The sequence below is a fragment of the Danio rerio genome, chromosome 16 (genome assembly GCF_052040795.2).
Source record: "Danio rerio strain M-AB ecotype USA chromosome 16, GRCz13ab, whole genome shotgun sequence".
NCBI lineage: Eukaryota > Metazoa > Chordata > Actinopteri > Cypriniformes > Danionidae > Danio > Danio rerio.
Genome location: NC_141036.1, coordinates 47,151,555 through 47,177,407, shown reverse-complemented (window position 1 = coordinate 47,177,407; position 25,853 = coordinate 47,151,555). Strand labels below are relative to the sequence as shown.

Genomic DNA, 25,853 nt, shown 5'->3' with positions numbered 1-25,853 from the left:
TAACGACCACTTTACACCTTACTATTACTGGGGTTGACCCCAGTTTGCCTTCAAATCTCCCGTTCCACCACATCATAAAGGTGCTTTATTGGATTGAGTTCTGGTGACTGTGGAGGTCATTTGAGTACAGATAATTCACGCTTTATGACATGATGCGTTATCCTGCTGAAAGACGCCATCAGAAGATGGGTATACTGTGGTCATAAAGGGATGGACATGGTCAGCAGCAATACTCAGGTAGGCTGTGGCACTGACACGATGCTCACTTGGTACTAATGGGCCCAAAGTGTGCCAAGAGTGTGCCAAAGTCTGTAACGAGTGGTAATTTGAGTTATTGTTGCCTTTCTATCAGCTCGAACCAGTCTGGCCATTCTCCTTTGACCTCTGGCATCAACAAGGCATTTGCACCTACAGAACTGCCGCTCACTGGATATTTTGTCATTTTCGAGCCATTCTCTGGAAACACTAGATTGTAGTTGTGTAAAAATCCCAATAGATCTGCAGTTTCTGAAATACTCAGGCCAGCCTGTCTGGCACCAACAATAATGCCACACTCAGTCACTTAAATCACATTTCTTCCACATTCTGATGCTCAGTTTGAACTGCAGCAGATCATCTTGCTCTGGTCTACATGCCTAAATGCATTGAGTAGCAGCCATGTGATTGGCTGATTAGAAATGTGTGTTAATGAGCAGTTGGACAGGTGTACCTAATAAAGTGGCCAGTGAGTGTAGGTTGGGAACCAATTAGGGCAGAACAATAGTGATTTTTTTTTCTTTTTGGTTGAACTTTTCTTTAGCTTATAGTCTTAAGCTTTTTAGATTCTGAACATATAATATTTTAATACATTTTTATTATTAAAGTTATAGTTTTTTTAATGTGCTAATTCATATCTTCAACACTAATAAACCACTAATATGCATTCAAACTAAAAAAAATTAAGGCATGGCTAAAAAAGTAAAATGAATAGTTCATCCAAAGCTTTATTTTTGCCATCAATTTCTCAGCGTTCACTTGTTCTAAATCTGTTAAACAGAAAAAATATGTTTTTTTAAGAAAGCTGACATCCCTATTTGTGTTCCTAAACACTCAGCTTTCTTCAAAATATCTTCTTTTGTGTTCAACAGAGTAAAGAAACTCATAATGGTTTGGAGCCACTTGAGGTTGAATAAATAGTGAGTAATCAGCATTTTTGGGTAAACTATCCCTTTAAAGCGATCTTCATGAAGTGTTTTGAGAGCCTGTCACAATCCCTGACAGGAGAAGTGAAAAAAAATCGCAGAACAAAAATCCCAGAAACACCCCTGTGGTGCACACGCAAGTGGTGTTGACTTTAGCAGCCTCCGTAGGAAGCCCTTCCTTCATTAAAAGAAAACTGAGGCAGGGCGGAAGTGAAACAAGTTCTCCGCACAAAGGACGAGTCGACGTGAACAGAGCATATTAAAACAACCATCCGACCAAACAAACAGGTATTTCAGTCTTGAAACTCTATTAATATTACTATCACACGTAAGCGTTTGCATCTGCATCACTTGAGTTTGTTTATATCGATCGCTTTATATTGATAGACTTTGTTAGCTCAGACTTGACTTTGACTTTTTTCACTTTCGTTTCTATAAACGTGAAATACAGCTGTCGGTGTTTTGTTACGTTGTTTATTATGCGATATGTTATCTATAACGCTAAATTATTGCTCTGCTGGTTTGTAAGTGCGAACATCTGTTATAGCTAAACTGTTTTATATGCTTTTCGTTATCAGATTTAGCTACAGTAAATACAGTATGGCCACTCAAGACCCGGTGTATAACACCACCACAACAGCACCAGCACAGGCAAACAAATCTAAAGGATGGTTCAACGTGCCATCAGAAAATCTGGAAACAATACGATTTGTGATAAAAGTGGTCGAAATGGTAAGTAACACATATTCCTACCGGAACTTACTTTAATGAGGTAAAGTTGGTTTTATATTCGCATATTCGTTCAGGGACAACTTCATTTCTATGCTAGCCTACTTTGAATATTCAGTGTGAAATCGCATAAGTGTGACTTCAAAAACAACATTAGCACTATTAATTTGATTGTGAACAGTGTTGTACTTTGATAGGGAAGTCATATTAGCAGCTAATGACTATTTAGATACTTTTCTGAAATTATATTATTAGGAAGTCCAATATGTGTGAATATAAAACCAATTTTACCTTAGTCTAAACTTTAATGTTGTCTTGCATAACACACAATCTGTGAACATATGCAGCTATGAAAAAATAAGACTACAATGTACTGCCTGACAAAAGTCTTTTCGTTGGTCCCAGTTGTAAGAGCAACAAATAACAACTTGACTTCTAGTTGATAATTTGGAAAAATGTCAGAAGGTAAATTATTCCGATGAATCCTCTGTTGAACTGTATCCCCAATTATCACAAATACAGCAGAAGACCTATTGGAACCCGCATGGACCCCAAATTCTCAAAGATATCAGTCAAGTTTGGTAAAGGAAAAATCGTGGTTTGGGGTTACATTCAGTATGGGGGCATGCGAGAGATCTGCAGAGTGAATGGCAACATTAACAGCTTGAGACATAAAGACATTTGTTCTGCCCATCACATTACAAACCACAGGAGAGGGCAAATTCTTCAGCAGGATAGTGCTCCTTCTCATACTTCAGCCTCCACATCAAAGTTACTGAAAGAAAACAAGGTCAATGTGCTCCAGGATTGGCCAGCCTAGTCACTAGAAATGAATGTTATTGAACTTGTCTGGGGTAAGATGAAGGAGGAGGCATTGAAGATGAATCCAAAGAATCTTGAACTCTGGGAGTCCTGCATGAACGCTTTTTTGCCATTCCAGATGACTTTATTAATAAGTTATTTGAGTCGTTGCAGAGATGTATGGATGCAGTCCTTTAACTTCATGGGAGTCTTACACAATATTAAATCTTTTTCCACTGCACCAAGACTTTATATTCTATACTGTACATTATTTCTGTAAAGTGACAAGACTTTTGTCTAAGCAAAGTCAAACCTTGCTGTCCTAATTAAATAATTCAAAATCAAGGCGTGATCGTATTTTATTTGGGTAAAATAAGTGTACTCTAGAGGCCTTTGCCTTTCATATAAGCCACTTCTAATACCAAATGATCAACTAGAAGTCAAGTTATTATTTGTTGTTCCTAAAACTTGAGTAGGCAACAAGACTTTGGTAGGTAGTGTATGTTAAAGTTTAACTTAATTTTAGTATTGTTTTGCAAACTACTGCAAACATTACTCATTTAACATCAATTCTTGGACAACACATCACCAAAGTTTTATCTTAAAATAACGTAAAAAAAATATTTGGTAGAAATTATTTGTTGTCACAAGATGTCATTTTCTGGAAAGAAAATGCTTTTGATGACCATATTTCTATTTGAAATTTGGAGAAATGTGATCATAACATTATTGAATGAAACATATACATTTTACTCAAACACATACTGTATTAGTAAATGCAGGATTTCTAGAGAAATTGACTTTTCAAGTAGTCTCATAGCTGTTTATGTGAAAGGATTCACATTAAAGAAAGCACTGTGACTTAAGAGGTCATTCGTGACTAAGTGGTTTGTCTGGTTTAATGTTAGAACGTGGTTTACTGGGGATTGTTGGCACTCAAGTGTGTGAGTTTTCCTGAAAGTGTATAACACTAAACAGTAACATATAAAAGAAGCAGTTAAAATATGGCTGTTGTTGTTTTGACATATTCATTAGAATGCTGTGGTTTCTGGTACATGCTAATGAAGCATTCTGCTTTATCATGAATCCACTGGCAAGTCTTGCACATCCTTGATAATGCTAACAATGTGCCAATGGGGGATGGAAACTTTTTAGACTCCATTTATTAAAGGCAATTTAGCATTACAGTCATGTGCTGTTTGGTTATCACTCATGGGGCTTTTTGTACAATAGTTTAGACTGTAGGTCTTTGTCCCAAGTTAAAAAAAATCCCTCCAATTCCTTGGTATCTTCCATGTGTGTCAAATTGAAATTTCATTTATGTCAGGAATAAGTGTTGTGTTATCTACAGTTCAAGTCACTATTTAAGGGATATTGTTGGGTTTTGGAAATATGAAGTATCACAAGCTCTGGTTAATTTTGTATTAGTTTTGCTTACATTCTTATACAGCATTGTTTGTATATACACTGCACACGATAGGTGTTATATATTTAAAAGGCATCTGCTTAAGTTTGCGCAAAACCTAATGCTCCCTGTTTTAAGAAATAATATACTTTAACTCTTTTGCTCTTTAAAGAGATAGTTCACCCCAAAATGAGCATTTACTAACAATTTAAGAATCCTCAAGTGGCTCCAAACCTGTTTGAGTTCTTTCTGTTGAACACGAAGGAAGATGTTTTGAAGAATTTTGGAAACTGGTAGCCATTGACATCCATACACTGCAAAAAATGTTCCTACTTCCTGCTGGTTTCTAGTCCAAATATAAAAGAAAGTCTTAAATCATAATAATATACAAAAATAATATGTCAGAATTAAGTGAGTTTTCCCTTAAAACAAACTAAATAATCTGCTAATGAGGTACTGTATTATTTCTCAAAACAAGACAGTAGTTTTTGAAAATGCTTCTTGATTTAGGACTTTCATAGATATTTGGACTAGATACAGCACAAAAATCTAAGAAAAGCCTCTTTTGCAATCAACAGAAGAAACAATCTCAAACATCTTTGGAGGATGAGTAAATAATGGCAGAATCTTTATTTTTATCTTTACATTTATAGCACTTCTATGTTTAAAAAAATGTCAGTATTCTGTTAAATGATCTGCCTGGGACAGATTTCCATCAGTATTTTTTTTTTCAGACTTTCTATTCTTTTTTGCACTTTGACCATTTTTTATTTGTTGCACCAGTATTTAAAAGACGTATGTGAGACAATTTAGGGGGTCTCTTTAATTGGTTAACACTTTATTTTAACTGTGTGAATTTGCAAGCTCACACTTGGAAAAAAGACCAAAGGGCATTGTCTGTTGACATGCTAAAGCAATATCAGGTGTTTGAAAAGGCCGTCTGCCTATTAAATTGTAAATGCAATTAGAGGGCAGATGCTAAATTCAATTACAGGCTCATTCCTAACTTTCACAGTATGTTGTGGTGGCTCTAAAAGTTTCAATGACATTGAGATATATACTCTACCAAGAACCCAAGTACAGAGAATAATGGACCTGAACAAATTAAATTTAGTCAGTAGTTACCACATAAAGGTGAACTCTGAGACAAATGTCCTTTTTTAGGAGTAAATTCCCATTTGGTCGCAGCCTTGGTCTCATGCTTCTCCGGAAATTAGATTTAATCAAGTGTTTAAGCCTGTAGTGTACTCAGGGAAATTGCTACTGGAGTTTTTTTTTTTTTTTTGTCCATGTACTCAAGTGTTCTCCTCGTGACATTGAACAGTACGGTATTAATCATGATCTAGTGACCGGACTGAAATGGGCAGTTCAGTTATAGAGTTGAAATGAAATGCTGTACATTGTCACTTCTTTCTCAACATTGTTGAGGAAGAGATTTTCAAATATTGGGATCATGACTTTAAATGTAATCAGCTGGTGTGCATTTCATATTTGAAATGGCATTTAATTTCCTGTTTCACTGAAAATAACACTTCAACACCTGGGTACTTCCCATGCAGGTGTAACTTCATCTAGATCAGTTTGAGTTGTTTTTAGTGGGCATTTACACAAAATGGTTTTCAGCTGAGAGGTTTTTTTTTAATGTGTTTTGGACTTTCAGGTACACAATGAATGACATGTAGCAGCTTGCAAATACAAACGTTTGAAAACAAGTTTTAAATTGCAGTGTTTTGAAAACAAAACCATGATCATCCATCTATACGTCACACAAAGATCTATGCAAAACATTCATTTGCTTTCCTTTGGCTTAGTCTCTTTCAGAGGTCACCACAGTGGAATGAGCCGCCAACTATTTCAGCATATGTTTTATGCAGCTGATGCCCCTTTTATCTGTAAACCCAGTAATCAGAAAACACTCATACACGCTCCTATTCACACACACTTTGGACACTGTAATTTATTCAATTCACCTATGATTGGGTAAGCTAAGATTGTCCTTAGTGTATGTGTGTGAATGAGTGTGTATGGATGTTTCTCAGTTATGGGTTGCAGCTGAAAGGGCATCCGCTGTGTAAAAAAACATATGCTGGATAAGTTGGTGGTTCAATCCGCTGTGGCGACCCTGGATTAATAAAGGGACCAAGTTGAGGAGAAAGATGAAAGATTTCACCTGTACCGCATCTCTTTGGACTGTGGGGAAGTCAGAGCGCCCGGAGGAATCCCACACCAACACGGGAAGAACATGCAAACTCCACACAGAAATGCTAACTGGCCCAGACAGGACTCGAACCAGCGACCTTCTTGCTGTGAGGTCACATTTTACAGAATTGCACTTTTAAATCCCCCCTAAATAATGACAAAGCTGGGTTTACTAGAATTGTATTTAGTGTTTTCATTTTGTTTTATCAAGAAGTAGGGCTGCACAATCTATTGTTTCAGCATCGATATCTTAATGTGATCATTCGCAATTGGTCACATTGCGAATATACGCAATGTTGAGTCTGAATTATAATTGATAATTTTGCAAGTGTTTTTTGAGGCCTGTGACAGTATGAGGTTTACAAAAATATTCAGGCATAATAAATAGTTCTATTTGTAACTTGAAAAATGAATACTGATTACTTTTATTGAATTGTTTATAAAACGTAGACTATGCTGTATTATTTTACATTTGATTATTAAATTACTGTATAACTGAATGCATTTCAACTCTTCAGATAACAATTAAGTTGATTTAATTTTTACTTTTTCTTTATTGAACTTCTCTATGCTTGTTGATTGATTGTTGTTTGTTATATTTCATGCACTCCCCTACAGAATCATCCCAATCAATTTACAATGATAAATTCTTTCCAAACATTTATTCAACTCCTCTTGAAATTGTACTCATATTGCAATATACTTATAGAATTAAAAAATATAGCAGTGTTAGAATTTTCCAATATATATTTCCTAGTTTTAATTTAGATTTAACATTTAATTTAATACGGATATATATATATATTATTATTATTATTTTTTTTTTTTCCAGTAAAAATAAAATTGCCCAATTAGTTTTGTTTACTAAAATTATTTTTGGTACTTTTTCATGTAAAAAAAATAGGCAGCAATAAGTCGATTATATCTATTTGAAATACTTTATCAAAACCATCACCCGCAAATCAAACCCTTGATGTCATCTATACTGTAAATCTAAAGTGAGAGCTTAATCATGGGAGTTTTTTAGCTGCTCAGTTTCTGCTTTAAAATGTCAGTTTGATTTCTCAGCTACTGATATTAGTTCTCACTGTTAATCCTTGTGTTTTTAAATATACATCTTTCAGTGTTTGATCAGATTGTAAGATTGGCAGCTTTTTATTAAGTGATCTCAATCTACCCACAGTGTATTCATCAGTGTGGTGGAGAATGTTGACCACAGTCAAGTAACTGCACTGAAATCTTCTTTTTTTAGCACTGTAATGAAATCATCTTCCTGCATGCTTTCTAGGAGCTCCTTTTAGCATTTGTGTTTCGACGTCAGACTGAAATGAACTCTATATGCTTTCGTTTAATCATTTTACTGTGACATGCATTGATACATTTGAAGTCTTTTCACTGAATGGTGAGCAGGCAGTATTTTTAAGCTTGTTTGGACGGAGGATTTTGAGGGGATTCTGTGCGCTAGCGATAAGGCTCTGCTGCTTAAATTCACAATGACTACTGCAAATTGTGAACCTGCCCTGTTCCTTCCTAGCCGTCTGGGCCTTCAAAGCTTAAAACAGAAATCATGAGTCAGACATGTGGCCTAATCTGGGTTTGTCATTATGTCGTTTCTTCTAAAGTGGTGTTCTTTGTATAAAAGAGAACACTATGATTCCTGTTCCTCCTCAGTTACAGTAAGACAGGTTTTCCCATATCTATGTACTAGCTGAAAGCTTTTATTTAATTATTATTAATTCATGTTAAAAGATGTTTTTGTTCTTATTTTCTAAGATCTTTTCCAGTGAATAATGTATACCTTATAGTTATTACGTTATTAAGGGATTAAAATAAATTTCTTTGCTCTATTGAACACAAAAGAATGTTTTTAGAAAATTGCTGGTAACTGCAGCCATTGACTTTTATTGTATTTTCCCCTATTATGGAAGTTTATGGGTGCCAGCAACCAGCAGTCTTTAAAATGTTTTCTTTTATGCTCAAAAGAAAGAAACTCATAAAACCACATGAGGAGAGTAAATAATAAGGTAATTTTGGCTGAACTATCTCACTCTGACACTTTATCACAACACATTGAGTTGCAAAGATTTTTTTTTTGTATGCCAAGCTGTATTTAAATATACAATGCTTTAGTTCCAGTTTACCACATCGATCAATTTTTGTTTAGTTAATTTTTAAAGCTTATTTTGATATCTCTTTATCGCTATAAATGAATTATTCAATAGACTTTCGTTTTCTACACTATAATTATACACCATCACACAATGCACCACAGTGTACACTAACGTGAACCTAAAAAAGCGCATGTCACTCCGCTGCTCATCCGTTTGCACTGGCTGCCAGTTGCTGCTTGCATCAAATTCAAAGCTCTGATGTTTGCTTACAAAGCGACTTCTGGATTTGCTCCTTCTTATCTGCTCTCACTTCTGCAGATTTATGTGTCCTCCAGAAACTTGCGTTCTGTGAATGAATGTCGCCTCGTGGTTGCATCCCAAAGAGGGAAGAAATCACTTTCCCCGAACTCTCAATCTGCCCAGTTGGTGGAATGAACTCCCTAACTGCATCAGAACAGCAGTCACTCGCTGTCTTCAAGAAACGACTAAAAACTCAACTATTTAGTCTCCACTTCCCTTCCTAATCGAGAGGGTGCTCGCTGCAGAGCCATTTGAGGAGAGCTGAGCTCCAGCGAGGGGGAGCATGAGCTGTCACTCCTCCTCCTGTAAGCTGTTTTAATGCGTACATCAACCCCACCCCTAACCCTACCCCCAGTGACATCACTCGTAGAAGAAGTGCAAAAAAGGTGGAGCTCAAGCTTAAGCTCCCCCTCGCTGGAGCTCAGCTCTTCTCAAATGGCTCTGCAGCGAGCACCACTTGTCCTAATCTGCAATTGCCTCTCTGGTTCAACCGCTAACTGTATTACAAAAAAAAAAAAAAAAAAAAAAAAAATACTAATGTTTTGCTTCTTACACTTTACATACCTGAAACTTGCAACAGCACTTATTCATTTTTGCTCCTATAGTTGTACAAATTGCTTTCTTGACCTCATTTGTGTGTCGCTTTGCACAAAAGCATCTGCTAAATGACTAAATGTAAACGTTATAGTATTTATTACAGTTTACTATACTACAGAACTATGTGGTGTTAAAACGTTTTCATTATGAATTATTAAAGTTTTTCCCCATGTGGATATCTTCCAGACATCACGAAATAACAGATGAAAGCATACAAAAATGTGGATGCAAAGTGTACATTATTATTCATTTATTTTTGTAAGGGGGAAAAGTGCTCCCCAATAATAATCATATAGTTTTGTCGCAAGGGTAGCATTTCTTTTTTGTTCTGTCGATGAACTTAACATCAAACAAACATTCACCGCTGCTGTGCATATAGCTGTGTATTCCGCCAAAACACCAGTGAAGACATGGATTATTGCAAAACAAGACTGATATTTCATAGCAACATGTGCTCAAAAGAAGAAAGAAACTCATAAAATAACATGAGAAGAGTAAACAATGAGGTAGTTTTGGCTGAACTATTCCACGCTGACACTTTCACAACACATTGAGTTGCAAAGATTTTTTTTGTTCGCCAAGTTGTCTAAAATGTTGTTTAAATATGCAAGTAGGGCATTATTTATTTAGATAAAAATTGCTCAACTTTAGTTCCAGTTTACCACATTGATCGATTTTTATGTTGTTCATTTTTATAACTGAGGGAATTACTTTAATATCTCTTTTATCACTCCATAATTCAGAAAGTACTGCAATGTATAAAAAAATTACAGAATATAGATATGAATGAAACTGTAAAAGTTGGTGCATGTAACTGCTGCTAAATTTAAGATTTGCTTTTAAAATGTGCATTGTAAATGAAATCTACAGACACATATAGTGCGACACAAGTAGCACTTTAAAGCTGGGTGATTAATGGAAGATCATATTCATGCACATTTTGGCAGTAAAGCCAGCTCTGTAATCAGCAGATGGACCAGTGTTTACCACATTGGTGTTGCATCATGCTGTGGTCACATTTGAGTTTGAGCATGCGGAATTCTGTTGTACGGCGCTGTGAAAAGGGGTGGGATTAAACAAGATGATTAGACATTTTAAAAAGTGAGGAATCGGTCCATATTTTAAATTCTGTATAGAGAGGTCATCTTTTGATCTTCAATTGATCTTATGCAGTCACGTGATGCGATTTTATAGTTCACCAAGCTTGAACTTTGCACCACAGCAAACCGTGAAACTTGTCGCACGAGCTTGCGTTTTCAGTCTGACGCATTCATGTGCATATGAATGGGTGGTGTGACCGCGGCTTCAAACTGAGAAAAACACTTTATGAAAAGTGAAGTTCTGAAGGGCATTACAATTTTTTTTGCTATCTGTGTCTCGATTTAATAGCAAAATAAGATAGAAATAGATAGACCAGAATGAGCTGGGACATTTATCTTAGACACTACTTGTGATCTTTATTGGTGCTGTCAGATAAATTGCGTTAAAAAAAAAGTATGTACACATGGATGTATTGAATAAATGTTTATTACATGCCGCTTTTTCTGCAGTTTTTCAGCCAGTTTCTTGAACTTTCTCCTCTTTATGAGTAAAAACGGTCTAAAAAAGCTTTTCGTCATTTCTTATTTTGGCCGATTTAAAGAATTGTAAAGAACATAAAAGAGAAACATTTTGATGTTCTGATAGCGATTCCTATGTAGAAGAACCACTTCCTGCTCTGCATCTGAATTTCGCACATCATCAATGACGTCATGTGAAAACGACCTATAGCACATAAGAGTCACTTCACAACATGACCTGTGTCATTTACAGTGTCATTTTGTTTTTAGTTGCATTTCACTTAAGATTTTCCTGGAACTGTAACTGGCATTTCCTATTGTACTAGAAGTTATTTAACAGTGTTCATGTGACTAAAGCCTAGTTTGCTAGATGATTGATTAACACTTCAATTCTGTTAGTGCAAAGGAAATATAAACAATTCTGCTTGGGTGTGAATGTTTTTCCCCCAGCATGAATGTCCTTGATAAATTTTATTATTCGCACCTTTGGGAATTCCCTTCCTGGTACTGTGTTTTAAATCTCACCTGCTGTATTTTCCATTCCGTTTCAAATGATATATTAGCAGCATATGCCTGAAGGCAAGATTAAGTAAATCGGGCAAAAAAATAACTAATATTTATTATGACCATACTTACATATTTGATTCATTACATTTAGGAATTGTAAGCATTTTTTTGCATTACAAGTTTACTAAAATATTACTTTTAAATAGGCAAATAAGGCATTGAAGAATTTGCATATCACATTCATACAGGGTCCCTGCAGGGTCTTAAAAAGTATTAAAAAGTCTTAAATTAAAAAATCTAAATTTATGGCTTTAAAAAGTCTTAAATTTTCTAGGTCTTAAATATTTTTGCTCAGGTCTTATTTTTGCGATGTCCATGTAACGCTACATCTAATGCTCATTTAAATTCTTTTTGTTGTTGTTGCTTGGTTTTTCGGGTGTTGTAGTTCTTTATTTCACTAGTCCAATTGTAATTTGCGGTATTACAACTAAGAATAGTGAACTGATAAAATGAAATACACTGTAGTTTTACTACAGTAAAGTGTGTTGAATTGTAGAAAAATATACCCTGTATTGTAAAAAAAAAAAAAACGAAAGCACTGGGTAGTTTGTTTTTAATACACTTGTTGTGTTACCATAGCAACTAAGTATTACCACAACAGAGTAATTGAAGTACTTTACTGTACTTCACAAAACACTAGACAGCAGACACTAGTTCACTTTATTTTAGTGATAAAATGGGATTGACAGTTGGATTTATTTGAAGAGTGAATAGTACAGTAAGCTATAATACCTAATCACGTTTTTACTTATTTTCTATCACAGTTACATTTCTGCTTGCCAGAATGACCAAAAATTATTGGCTAGAAATTGCAACAGCCATGGGAAAGGAGGAAAGTTTTTGTAAAACTTTGGAAAAACCTGAGAGATAAGTTTGTTAAAACAACAAAAAAGAGGCCCTAAAACATCTTCGAAGAAAAATGACAATGTTTTTATTCGTCTGATTTTACTGTCCGTTTTTTTGGACCGCCCCCTGTCATTTAAAAAAAAAAAAAATCTCAATGGTGAACATGTCAAGTATAAAGGCCTTAATCCGTTTCGTGGGTTGTGCGATGCAGTGCCAGGTGAAAGTATAAATCTGCATTAAGATGTTTGTTTTTTCTGTAGTTCAATGGTGCATTTAACCTGACTTTAGAACTGTTCAATTTAAATAACTTTACCCCTAATTTTGTGCTTTTACATTTTCTCCCGCGTATTTTTGATGTTGCGATATAGGTCTTAAATTTAATACTTAATGGTCTTAAAAAGGTCTTAAATTTGACATTATGATATCTGCAAAGACCCTGTCATAGCCCATAACATAAACACTGGATGAGTCGGGTTCAAAATAATCAATTTATTTTTTGACAAATTAGAGCGAAGAGTTTTTACAAAGCGGATTTTGGGAGTCTTGTTTAATCACTACATAATTCAAAATATAATGCAAACATTCAGAAAAAAAATTGTATATGATCAGAAATTTTTTTTATAAACTTGTTTATTTTTGAATAAAGCTGTGTAGTTTTAAGCGCTACTGAATTTGAGGTTTATGGCTTAGTGCAGGACAAAAAGTTCATTTTGAGAGAACAGCCTCTTAAAAAAATTGTCATAATTGAAATCGAGGCATATACTAAGTGTGACAAGAAAACAAGCAAAACAAAAAAGTATTTTAGATGTTTCTTTATGAAAAGCTCAAAAATAAAACAAAACAAAAACAAATCAGTGAATCTGCCTACAGTGCCATGTGTTAAAGTAGCTTCCATCAGGTTAAAGACAATTGTTTTAATTTTGAGAGCAATTTGACCAAACCTTTCCATTTACCTTGAGTTACCCCAAGTAAATAATCTGCTGCTGCCTACTGGTGGCTTCTTGATGCACTTACATTTAATTTGTGTCCCCTCAGCTGCTGTCGTTTGTGGCTTTCGTGATGGAGGAGGTCGTGTCCCACTGTGCGTCTTGTGGACCACTTTACTTCTTTGAGTTTGTGAGTTGCACAGCCTTCCTCTTCACACTTCTGCTCCTCATCCTTCTGGCAACAAGTCTCCACCAGAGAGTCGGAATTAAGTGCTGGCCTACACTGGTAAGTAAAAGAGTAAAAATTACAAAAAATAAATTAATGCATATAACAAACTAAATAGCTTGTAGTGTATTTGTGTGAATGGATGTATCCCAGTACTGGGTTGCAGCTGGAAGGACATCTGCTGTGTAAAACATATGCTGGATAAGTTGGTTGATAAAGGGACTAAACTGAAAGAAATTGAATAGATGAAATAAATGCATATTGTTCGTAAAACTACTACTATTACTATTATTATATGTTATTACCAAGTCAAATCTGTTTTACTCTAAAAAGAGTATTTAAATGTATATATTTAAACAAATATGTAATACAAATTGTATATAAAATGTATGTATATGTATATAAAAATGTATATGTATATATGGTTGAAGTCAGAAATATTAGCCCCCTTTTAAATATTTCCCAAATGATGTTGAACAGAGAAAGGAAATTTCAGTCTTTATTGTTTTATTTCGGCTAGAATAAAAGCCATTTAAATAAAAAAAAAAAAACATTTCAAGCTCAAAATTTTAGCCCCTTTAAGCTATATATTTTTTTGATAGTCTACAGAGCAAACCATCGTTATACAATAACTTGCCTAATTAACCCAGTTAAGCCTTTAAATGTCACTTTAGACTGTATAGAAGTGTCTTGAAAAAATCTAGTAAAACATTATGTACTGTCATCATCAGTTAGCAGAAATTTAGAAAATGAGTTAGTAAAACTACTGTTTAGAAATGTGTTGAGAGAATTTTTCTGTTAAACAGAAATTGGAGATAAAATAAACAGAGGGGCTAGTAATTTATGGGGGCTAATAATTCTGACTTCAACTGTGTATGTATGCATATGTATATATGTGTGTGCGTGTGTGTGTGTTATGAATTGAGTTTGAATCAAAATGGTTATAGAAAGCTATAATATAATGCTGAACCTGTTTTCCCCCATAGGATTTTACATACACATCAGGCATGGCAGTCATGTTCCTCATTGCCAGCATTGTGTTTGCAGCAGGCAATGGTCAGACGGGCTTGGAGCAGGGTGCAGTGGTATGATAATGTTATATTTTAGTGTTATTGCTAACCATCTTAACCTGTTTTATTGTTGTTTTTTAATTTTTATAATTTAATTGCCACTTTACTTTTTGAATTAAAAAACATACAGTAATATGTACTTTTTAAATGTGAAAACTTCTCTCTCTTCATACTCTTCATAAAAAAACTCTTCATAAAGCCGGCATATCAGCGCGCTTCTACACTGAAAACATGATTCAATTCGCGCCTTCTGATTAGTTCTTGGGATATAGCAGCTTTTGCTGTCAAAGACAAGTGGGGTTTAGTGGCTTTTGCCAACAAACTGTTATTTCTGAATGTGCCGATGCTGGATTTTGGATGATTAGAAACTTACACTATTTGGTGAACATGTACTACGTGCCTAAAGCATTCGCTCAATGTCATGATCTCATTTTTGGCAGAAGTGGTGTTTAGCGGCTTTTGCGTATATATATGAATATAGATAGATGGATGGATGGATGGATGGATGGATGGATGGATGGATGGATGGATGGATGGATGGATGGATGGATGGATAGATAGATAGATAGATAGATAGATAGATAGATAGATAGATAGATAGATAGATAGATAGATAGATAGATAGATAGATAGATAGATAGATATGGTACGTATATGTTGTAGTTGTATGTGCATACTTGATTTTGTTTCTGGTATTTTTTTTTGTTTTACAATTTTTCTGTTTCAGTTTTATGATAAGTTAAACATGATTGTGGTTCATTTGTATTTTAGCTGATATGACAACACTTTTTGTTAACAGTTTGTCATAAAACTTCCACACTCCTATTTATTTAAAGGGGAAAAGAAACCTCTTTGTGACTTGTGTAAGAATATTTGGTTACACTTGCATTTGTCACAATTCATGCTATAAACTACTGGCTTATTACGTCATTATGTTACGTTATTAATTATTCATTAGTAGTGATAAAGCATGATTTTATTCTGCATCCCCAATCCTATCCAAAACCTTAACCCAACTTCTACCTTACTAACTATTAATAAGCAGATAATTATTAAGCTAGGAGTGTTAGTTAAGAATGATATAAACAAAATGTATTAATATTTTAATAGAATGTATAGTTTAAATGATATTTTAATAAGGAATTTTTCAATATCATTGATCAAACTAAAGGATCTTATATGACTTTTTATCAGTGTTGTTACCTGTATTTTTTGTGTAATGCATGTTTGTTAAGAAACCATTATTATAGTAAATCATAAAATAAATATTTATTACTGATGTTGCCATGAATATAGCCAATGCTGCTATTGTTAGCTAACATTCAACTGTCTTTTCTGTATTTTAGGCATTTGGCTTCATGTCCACGATAGCCTTCTTTGCAGAAGCTGCTTACTTTGTGAAACTGCATGGTATTCCGTGCCTTAAGAGAAACAATCTACCAGCAGACGCAACACCAAGACAACCAGAGATTGAGAAACTTAATGCTAATGGAGCAGAATCTGCTTGAGGCCTGGTAGCGTTTTCACCAGCATTCAAATCCAAAAGCAAACAATTTTTTATAAATATGAATTATTTTTACCCAAAGCAAAAAACGAAAAAGTCTTAATAATTCCATTTCAGTCAGTTTTATTCTGGCTTTTTTTTTGTCCAGTTTTATATTGTGCCTAAACGTTTTGCCTTTGTATTACATAAGTCTTAATTTCACAGGTAGTATTTTAACATGGAATCCTTGCCCATATTTTTACTGTACACAAATGAAGTTATCATGTCATGTCACAAGTGAAGTTATCACTGTTTTTGTGTGTGTTCTGCGCTATTTCGGACATGAACTCTTAAGCATTAACGAGTACAAAAATATGCACTGTACTCCATTATAGAGTACTACTTTTCTGATCTTTGAAATACTTTTATATGCATGCCTGAAGTAATATATTTTGGAGAAAATCAGGGTTTGATCATGTTGAAAATATCAATTTACTATTGTCTGCTTTTCAGCGCAGGAATTTGAATATAATGTTGATTTAAGAGGATAAGAAAATTATATATATTTTTTAACACTTGGGACAGGCAGTGGTATATTAACCAATAAGCGAGGTAATCAGCCGCTTGGGGCGCCAGTAAATCTGGGGGCCCTCAATAAATACCTAGAAATATAAATTATACCCATAAATGATATGACATCGTTTTTTGTTATATTTTGTATGGTGGGGGTCTAACAAAGATAGATATAGATATAGAGATAGATATTTTGACATAATTATTACATTGATTATTCCATCTGCGCAAAGTTGTCCCCCACATCTATCATGGAGCAGTCCAGCAGTCAAATCAGGTAAAGATTTAGTTTTAAAAACAACATTCCTTAGACATTTAGACATAATAAATACATTTCTTTATTATTTTTTAAGTTGTGAATTCAGTTTAAGGAAGCAAATAATTTAAATATGTAGCGATTGCATTGCAATTAAAAGGTAGAAAATTAAATTGAGTGATAAGTATATTAAAAATAAACAAAGAAAAGTACATATGGTGCATTTACGGACTGTTGGGCCCCATGGCTCGAATTGTTTGGGGCCTCCAATCACAAAATCTGCCCCTGGGGACAGGTAAATACTACACTGAATACACACACACACACACACACACACACACACACACACACACACACACATACACACACACACATACACACGTCGTCCTTAAGTCTGTTATACTGTAAAAATGTTTATTGAGCTGAAGAAATGAATGTGGCGAAAGCAGGACAGCATTGTTTTGGCCCTGTGATGATCATGTTTCGCTGTACAGTCATACATTTGTTTGTTTTTATTGAATCAATCTATCATTTTTATATTGTGTGGAACTCGAAATGTTGTATATTTTCTTCTGTGCTTGATCTTATTCCATGTGAGCCCAGATTGTGTGTAAGATAGCGTGTTGATGCTATGAATATGAAGTGTTAAACTGAATGCATGTCTTACAGGTCTTTTTTTATTGCGAGGCTGGTGCGTTTAGGCCCTGATGTGTTTGTTTAGATGCCCGAGGAATTAAACGGACTGCAAGTTTTCCAAGACACTAATCTGCCTTACGCTTTCACCCTCCTGTGCTTTACGACTTGACTGCTGCTTTCTGTTAATTGAGCGTTGTGTATATTTTACAATCTAGATAAACTGAACAGTAAACTTATAGTACAGTAGCCACTTTCTCCTTCTGAAGATTTGAATCGAGTGTCTTGTTAAGTTGCCAAGGATTTTTATATTTTTAAAAAGCAAAGACATTTGACAAAATTGACATAGTTTGAATACCAGCATTGTTTCTACCTTTTAAAAGTCACATGGAACATTTTACAGCACTGTACATGAAACCATCTCTCCATTCAATTTAAGCAATAAATAGATCATGGGCTTAAGAGAATCAGACTCCTGGTTTTATGTGTGCCCTGTTTGGAAACATGCTTGATGATAAAGGGGTCATTTAACCAAAAATCAGCAAGTTTGGCCACCCTTAAGGCCTTTTCTCTACAGTAGAGCATTAAAGGTGTTCAGTTCTGGGTTCCCTGCTTTTTATCATCTTTTTATTACTTGGTTATATTTTCCACAAACAGCAAATTACGCAGCGGATGCCCTTCCAGCTGCAACCCATCACTGGGAAACATCCATACACACCCATTCACACACATACACTGCGGACCATTAAATTTATCCAATTTACCTACAGTATACCACATGTCTTTGGACTGTGGGGGAAACCGGAGCACCCGGAGGAAACCCATGCAAACACAGGGAGAACATGCAAACTCTACACAGAAAGGCCAACTGACTCAGCTGAGGCTCGAACCAGAGACCTTGCTGTGAGGTGATCGAGCCACTGCGGCACCATGAAGCCCGGCTTCCCATCTTTCAGAATTAATTATACAATACTTCTCACTTTTAAAGCCATCCACAATTCTCCATACCTTAATAGTCTTGTTCATATCGCCACACCTTCTCAGACACTCCTTTTCTTCAATTAACCTCACTGTTCCCTATGTCCGCTTTGTCACCATTGGGAGCAGAGCCTTCAGCCACTCAGCTCCTCAGCTTTGGAATTTGCTTCCTCGTTATCTCCGTAATCTAAACACAATTTAACAATTTAAATCTAAATTTAAACACATCTGTTTAGAACAGCCTACTCTCTTTAACTCAACTGCACTTTTTAAAATTGTATTCTATTGACTTTTCTATTGTGTTTTTATTTGAACTGACTGTTCTTGTCTTGTACGAGGATCTTAAGTGTCAAGAAAGGCGCCTTTAAATAAAATGCATTATTATATTAAAGAAGATTTTTGTTTTTTAATGAAATGCCAAGTTATGAAATGCCTATATAGCAATGCTGAACTAATTGATGCAGAGGTCTTATGCAAATCAGTCTGTTCACGAAGCATTCTGTTATTACCTTTAGTCTATTTACAGCATTATCTATCGTTTTTACCTATGGCAAACATTCCAGGATGCATTGTTAGCTACTACGAGCATGAGTTTTATTTAGCCTCTATGTTGTTTTCACCTTTAAAATGCCAACAGCCACTGACTTCCAATTTATGAAATTTCAAGGACCTCAATTTCATTTTAAAATCTTTTTAAATGATCTGTTAAAGAAAAATATAATCATTTACATCTTCAATGGTTTGATAGTGAGTAAATTATATAGTAAGTATACTTAATGCAACTTTCTCTTCAAAGTAAAAAAAAAAACCTGTGAATTCTATAATATTCAATCTACTCAGTGTGGTTATTTGGGTCAGTCACATGACTAAAGACTTCTATATTAAAATATTGGAAGAGTTAGTTTCTTCTGTAGATTAATATACAAATAAATGAACTAGGGCTGCACAATATATCATTTTAGCATTAATATTGCAATGTCCGTATTCTCAGTAGTCACATCGCAGGATATGCAATGGTAAGTTAAGATTATATTTGATCAACAATTGAGGATACATGAGATTTTTTTGAAGTCATTGCAAAAATTAATCATTTGCATGTGACTTAAAGGCATATCAGGTGGGTGTGAAGCATTCGGGCACTATAACGTGTGTTACTTTAATGAAGAACACATGTAGTAAATTATTTGATACAATGACTATACTATACAGCGTTTTTACATTTCATTATTCAATTTCTGTACCTGAATACTGTTTGACTCTCTGGAAAAGACAAAGACTATTATACCATAACTATTTATTTAACTTTTTTTCTCTACTCCGTTTTAACTATTCTTGCAATTTGTTCATTATTTTTATACATGATTCACGGTTAATCTAAATTTATGATTTTTTTACTCTAAAATATAGGCTAGCTAATCAAAAAGAAAAATATATATATATCGCGATGTCAGATGTTCTCGTACAACCCTAATATGAACGTTTATTGATATTTATGTAATGCTCATTTGTCTTTAGGAAGCTGAACCATTTCCCCCAAAGCTAACACAAGATGTCGCTGCTTGCAAAGTTACCGTCAACAAATGTCTGAACACGCCGTTGAAAATCACGTTTACCTCAGGTAAGACATCCGTTATTGTTTTGGTTTATTGGCAGTTTTGAACGACATTTTATGTTATATATTTCCTATAAAGTACATATTTTACAGCAGGACCCATAATTTATGAACGAAAAAAATAGGCAGTTATAGTAATGTACATTTAGCCTAGTGTTTTAACCGGCTGCTATAGTAAAGTGTATGTGTATTACTAAATTAGCATAGGCTAAGTTAACGTACAGTATTATTGACTAACGTAACAGTGAACAAAATACACTTAGTTTTCACTAACTTTACAGTAAACTCTGGTTTACTGTGTACTATACAGTAATAATACTAGTTGCAGAAATGCTAGCACAGTTGGTTACTATAAGTTAGTTGTAGGCTATTACCATAGCAGTTTTATAATTACCACAAAATATTATTTCAAGTACTTTACTATAAGTTAGTATGGTTCACAATCTATAGTAAGACCTACTTACTGATTGACCACCTCTAATGTTTATCTAAAACTTGACTAGCACAAAGATCACACCATTTTGGATGGTAACATTATGGCGAGTTATCTTAAAAGCTTTATAGGATGCACGATTGTTTACATGCTAGTTTGGGTATAAAACCAACTTTTAGTCTGATTCGGTGATCTAGTTTATTCGTTTTTAACTAAGTTAACCAATCAACCTGGAAATCCAGCCAGTTGGATCTGAACACCGACCGACAACCATCGTTTGTTTAAATTTATAATTTTAGCAAGGATATTTAATATCATGGTGCGTAATTGAAACACTTAAAGCGTACAATACATTACAAAACGCTATTTTGTGTGTACATGCATTGCACATTATTTAATTAGTAACTAACGAGTTGCTTTACCTGTAGTTCCTCCCCTCAAAGTCCGCGTACCCGCCGAAAGAGTGAAGCGCGTGAAGGGGAGGGACCCGCGCGCCACATGAACGCGCTGTACTTTACTTTCACTCATCTGCACAGCGGGTTGAGGATGGAGCTCGACTCTCTGTATGGAGCATATTTCTGCCCAGTGCTCTGTGTCTGATGACAAGCAGCGAAGCAACAATTTGCCTGGATTTAATTTTCATGTTCGTTAAAGGTGAGCACCTCTCTCTCATCTGTCACTGCAGTCGCGCTCCCGAGCGCAGGTGTTTCGTACCGGCGCGCGCTTTTATTTGCGCCTTAATCACATTAAAGTAAAAGAGGATGGCGTTTTTGTAATTAACTTGCTGCTGTAGAGAAATTGATGATAATCACTTGTCGGCTTCAGTTGTTGCACTATTATATTATCTGTTTGTGAAGTTGTATGTTTGTGTTGTAATCGGAGCTGTCAGACACTGGCTTGCATGACTATTATTTCATTGAACTTTGTATTAATTATTCTTGAAGACTAGATATGCTATAAGATTAACAGGAGAAAAACACATTCATTCAACTTTATCAGCACATACATCCTTAAATCTGTTAAAGTGCACACCTGACTTGAACATAAAATACCAACCGGAAAATGCTTTAAAATTGCAGTACGTATATATTTATAGATACTGTAGGCTGTGACAATTTTATTTGTAAATTGTTACCTACAATTTCATGGCTGAGCCTTTATTTATAAAGACGCGATTCTTTCAGTGTCCAGATGAGGGTGAACGATTAAAGCAGGTTATGTGCGTGATCAAGACCATCCAGAGGTTAATATGCTGTCACATATCTGTAGAGAGATGATGAATTATTTTTAATATACATGTATGTTCATTAATTTATCATTAGAACAATATTATTAATTAACATTGATGGAAAATATTGATCTGGCAGGACTTTACTGTAAAAATACAGTGACCATATTACAAGCATTTCGGTAACTATTTTTAATTATGATATTTTACTGTACCAATTAAAAATAATAATGTGACGTCATGATGGAATGTTTAAATTTCACTATAAAATTACACATATTATTTTTTAAAATAGCCAATTTGCATCATTATTCAAATGTTTGTTGGCAGTGTTTTTTCTAATACTTTTATTCAACAAGAATGCATTAAATTGATGCAAAAAGTGACAACAAAATAAAATTTTTAATTTTTACAAATTTTATTTATATATTTTATTTATACAAGAATGCTGAAAAAAGTTTTCACACCAAAAAGTAAGCCATAAATCTGTGTTTAGCACTGATAATAATTAGTTTCTTGACCACCAAATCAAGATATCACACCTTAAAGTACGGTAACCTGCCATTACTATCTTAAAGGGACAGTTAGCCCAAAAATGAAATTCACTCAAAACTGACTAACCCTCAAGTGCTTCCACACCTTTATGAGTTTCCAAAAAAGAAGATATTTTGAAGAAAGCTGAAAACTGGTAATTATTTACTTGCATTAAGAACAAATTTTAGGGTCAATGATTACAGTTTCCCAAATTTTTTCAAAATACGGAGTTAACTTATTAATAAATGTTTGGCAGAGGGACCATTCCTTACTTTGCCTCCTTAACCAATCAACTACTTCCTAAAACTGAATTAGGGCAGACCAGCTTTCTAGCACTGTTCTTCTCATTCTCTCGAACCCACCATCCCTCTTTCTATTTCCGTGCTTTCCATTAACAATCCTTATAACCCTCTCTTCCCTCCTAGGTTGAATCTGGGAGTCCTAATCGCTTGACCAAAATATTAAAGAGACTGTAGTCTTTGGCCGTCATCGTAGGACTCCCGATCAACCTACCTACCTGTTCACTATTTATCCTCTTTACTTCCGTTCCCCTTTATCCCACTGTTCCCTTACCACCTCTTTTCATCCCTACAATAAGTTCTAGCTTAAAGTGTGGTGTGGTCCATGCTGGTGTAATCTGTTTTTGAGTTAAACAAAAGAAAGTCGTAAGTGTGAAGGAAGGGTGAGGAAATGATGATGTTATTTTAATTTTTGAATGAACTCTTTAAAGAGCTGTTTCTATCTCCTTAACCCCTTCTTTTCTGTGTTTTGTTGGCATAAATCGATGTATTATTCTGATTAAGTGATAGTAATGGCTGCTAAAGATAAATCTTTGCCACCACATAAATATATTAGACCTTAAAATATACAAAACCAGAATAGGGCTAATTTAAAATATGAAATTATTAATGTTTTAGTAATAAAAATGGGTGATCAAGTTATTTTCTAACAGGTAAAACATGCAATAAAGCTTTTAATAACTCCAGATTTTAAATGATACATTTTAGTGAAGATAACCAGCAGGTTTAGCTTGATCCCTTTTAGTGTATTGTCACACACTGGTGTTGATAAGAGTGAGTCTTAGTTGTAGTGCTTTACTTAGTGTTTTTGTAGATTCCGTTTTTATTTGTACCATTACTGTCTTAACAATCCATTATCTCATATATTTGTAAAGAGTATTGTTCGATCTCTTAAACAGCATTTGAGTTCTGGACTGACCTATACAGTATTCCTTCATTATTAGATCATTACTTACAGTTCCACGGGTGCCTTGTGTGTCACAAGCTTTTACTGCTCCTCCATTTATAGATTGTGTTCTGTCCCAACTAATTAGCCAACTTCCTAAAGAATAATGAGCTGATTCGTTTTCAATTGCTGCCTGTGGTCTTGTTCTCATCCTCATGAAATCGAGCAGGCTGATGAGATGACGACGTGCGAGTGAATAATTGGTTTGTTGTAAATGACTGGAAATAGGGCTAAATGAGCTGAGATGGCAGGATGCAAGACTGTGGTGAGATTCCAGTCGACTGCATCACTCATTCTCTGTTGAGAGCCATTATTGGTGTTTGTCAAATTAGGCACACTGGAAACTAGGAGGAAATTACCTGCTGAGATGGGAGAGAAAAAATGTGGTTATCACGTCGAGAGAAAGGCGTAACACGGTAATGGGTTTCACAGGTTGCATCTGACATGGCACTCCTGATTGTGTTTGTTTTTAGTGTTAAGTGAAATGATGCTGAATGCTTGGTACTTAACAATAATGTGTTGACAGCAGGTCATTAGGAGACAAGAGAACGCTTAAAGCCTAATCAAATATTACTGAAGTAAAAATAAGTTCTTTCGTCACATGTTTAAAAGTTTGTGCTCTGTAACATTTTCATGTATAACTTAAAACAGTGGTTGCCAAACCTTTCTAGCACGCCTTTCTCTGATTAAACTCCACATTTTTAACTACAAAACTAAATATTTTCTGTATACATGATTAAAATAAAAATAATAAAATACGTGAATTTAATGGACAAGCTTTTATGAAGTTGACAATTTTCACAGCGTCATTAAGTACAGATAAAAGTTCATCAGGCATGTTTTTCATCGCTAGAACTACTTGGTGGATGCTGCAGTTTACCCAGGAAACCGATGGTGCTAGTTTTCAGATGGAAGCTACTGCTTCTTTGGGCCTCCCTTTTTCTTCAATTACAGTTCCTCCAATTTTTCTTGAAAAAAACTTGCAGGCATGTCTTGTAAGTGGCTGTGTCTTGTTAGTTAGGACTGGACCATATATGAGGGCTTAAGACTGCCATTAGCTAAAACCTCACCCCAGACTACACATTGTGGATTTGGATTTTCTGCATTTCCAATCCAAACCCTGAAACCAATGTAACTGTCGCTATATTTGCGTTTCTTACTTGACATTTTCTCACTCTGTAGCGTAGGCCTAATTCTCTTCATCAGTACATCTCTGCTGGATTTCTCTGTTCTTGCCTGAGCCTCTTTAGCTTGTTTGTCATTCTCCGAGTATATATATTTAAGGGCACTGCACATCTCCATAGAAGTGACCGATGTGGATCGTTCATCCCTATTGTCACTTGACTTCTTTATAGTGCAAGTTTTTAACCAGTTGTCCATTTTGATAAATATAGTAAGCAAAAAAATTACGAATGTGCTATCAATAAGCGCCTATTGTGAAGGGGTGGGGCTACTGTGACGCAGACGTAAAAACGCGAGATGAGTGAGTATGCATAGGTTGTAAATTACAATTTGTAATGTGATTTTTTTTCTCTCTCAGTGAATTTGTTTTCTTTCAATAATATGACGTGAAGTTAACCCAAGATAAATGCATAAAAATAAAAAAAGATGAAATTTTCCACTATTAAAAACATTCTCTCACACACCCTGGTGGTCAAACTGCGCACCACTAGGGGTGCACACATACCAGTTTGGGAACCGCTGATTTAGAAGATTAGTTCATTTTCTGTATTAGTACTCCTCGGAATTACATGATTCTTTGAAAAATCATTCTTTGGCAATCGATTTGCCTTTCAACAAACATTTATTATTGTTTCGCTAGAAAATGCTGGGTCATAACTCAATGTTGGATTAAATATAGACTCATCTTATGTTGGGTTAATATTTTAAATGACAAATAAATAATGATATTTACCTTACCATTGGGTTTGTCCATAATGTTGGGATATGACAACCCAGCAGTAAAGTACAAATTCATAAGATTGGTTCAGTGGTTAGCATTGTTTCCTTACAGCAAGAATTCGCTGGTTTGACTCCCAGCTTGGCCAGTTGGCATTTCTCTGTGAGGTTTGCATGTTCTCACCATGTTTGCGTAGGTTTCCTTCGTGTGGTCTGGGTTCCGCAACAGTCCAAACACATGTGCTATAGGTAAATTGGGTAAACAGAATTGGCCAAAGTGTATGAGAGCGAGCTGTGAATGCGAGAGTGTATGGGGGTTTTCCAGTAATGGGTTGTGGCTGGAAAACATATGCCGAAATAGTTGAGGGTTCATTCCGCTGTGACGACTCCTGATAAATAGGGGACTAAGATGAATGGATGAATGAATTTAGCTTAGTGTGTTTGTGATAAATATGACAGTTA

General features: G+C 35.0%; 3 protein-coding genes and 1 long non-coding RNA gene across 7 annotated transcripts in view; 3 read left to right on the top strand and 1 right to left on the bottom strand.

The window, feature by feature from the left end:
• The window catches only part of si:dkey-11p23.7, a 60,573-nt gene extending 39,614 nt beyond the window's left edge, over nt 1-20,959 (bottom strand). The window contains exons 1-3 of the mRNA XM_087284849.1: nt 20,908-20,959; nt 18,471-18,627; nt 13,310-13,504 (exon numbers count right to left, since the gene is read on the bottom strand). Of these exons, the coding sequence (XP_087140975.1) occupies nt 13,310-13,504; nt 18,471-18,488 (213 nt within the window). The 5' untranslated portion in view covers nt 18,489-18,627; nt 20,908-20,959. The remainder of the gene's footprint in view (nt 1-13,309; nt 13,505-18,470; nt 18,628-20,907) is intronic.
• On the top strand, nt 1,309-17,929 carry cmtm6 (CKLF-like MARVEL transmembrane domain containing 6). The gene is given in 5 exon segments (NM_001044756.2): nt 1,309-1,469; nt 1,760-1,913; nt 13,331-13,507; nt 14,434-14,532; nt 15,864-17,929. Coding segments are annotated over 4 exon segments (570 nt in total). The 5' UTR covers nt 1,309-1,469; nt 1,760-1,781; the 3' UTR covers nt 16,026-17,929.
• Nucleotides 7,172-9,264, top strand: LOC148679586 (uncharacterized). Its single transcript, XR_015945059.1, has 2 exons — nt 7,172-8,958; nt 9,174-9,264. It is a non-coding gene; the product is annotated as an uncharacterized LOC148679586 (long non-coding RNA).
• Nucleotides 18,895-25,853, top strand: part of cpne4a (copine IVa) — a 118,668-nt gene continuing 111,709 nt past the window's right edge. The window contains exons 1-2 of one of the 4 annotated variants that reach the window (XM_087287737.1): nt 18,895-19,203; nt 19,956-20,058. The gene's annotated coding sequence lies outside the window, so the exon portion shown is untranslated. Of the gene's footprint in view, nt 19,204-19,300; nt 19,457-19,794; nt 20,059-21,007; nt 21,140-25,853 lie in introns of those variants that run through there. The other 3 variants (XM_087287738.1, XM_087287736.1, XM_087287735.1) reach the window with 3 other exon arrangements.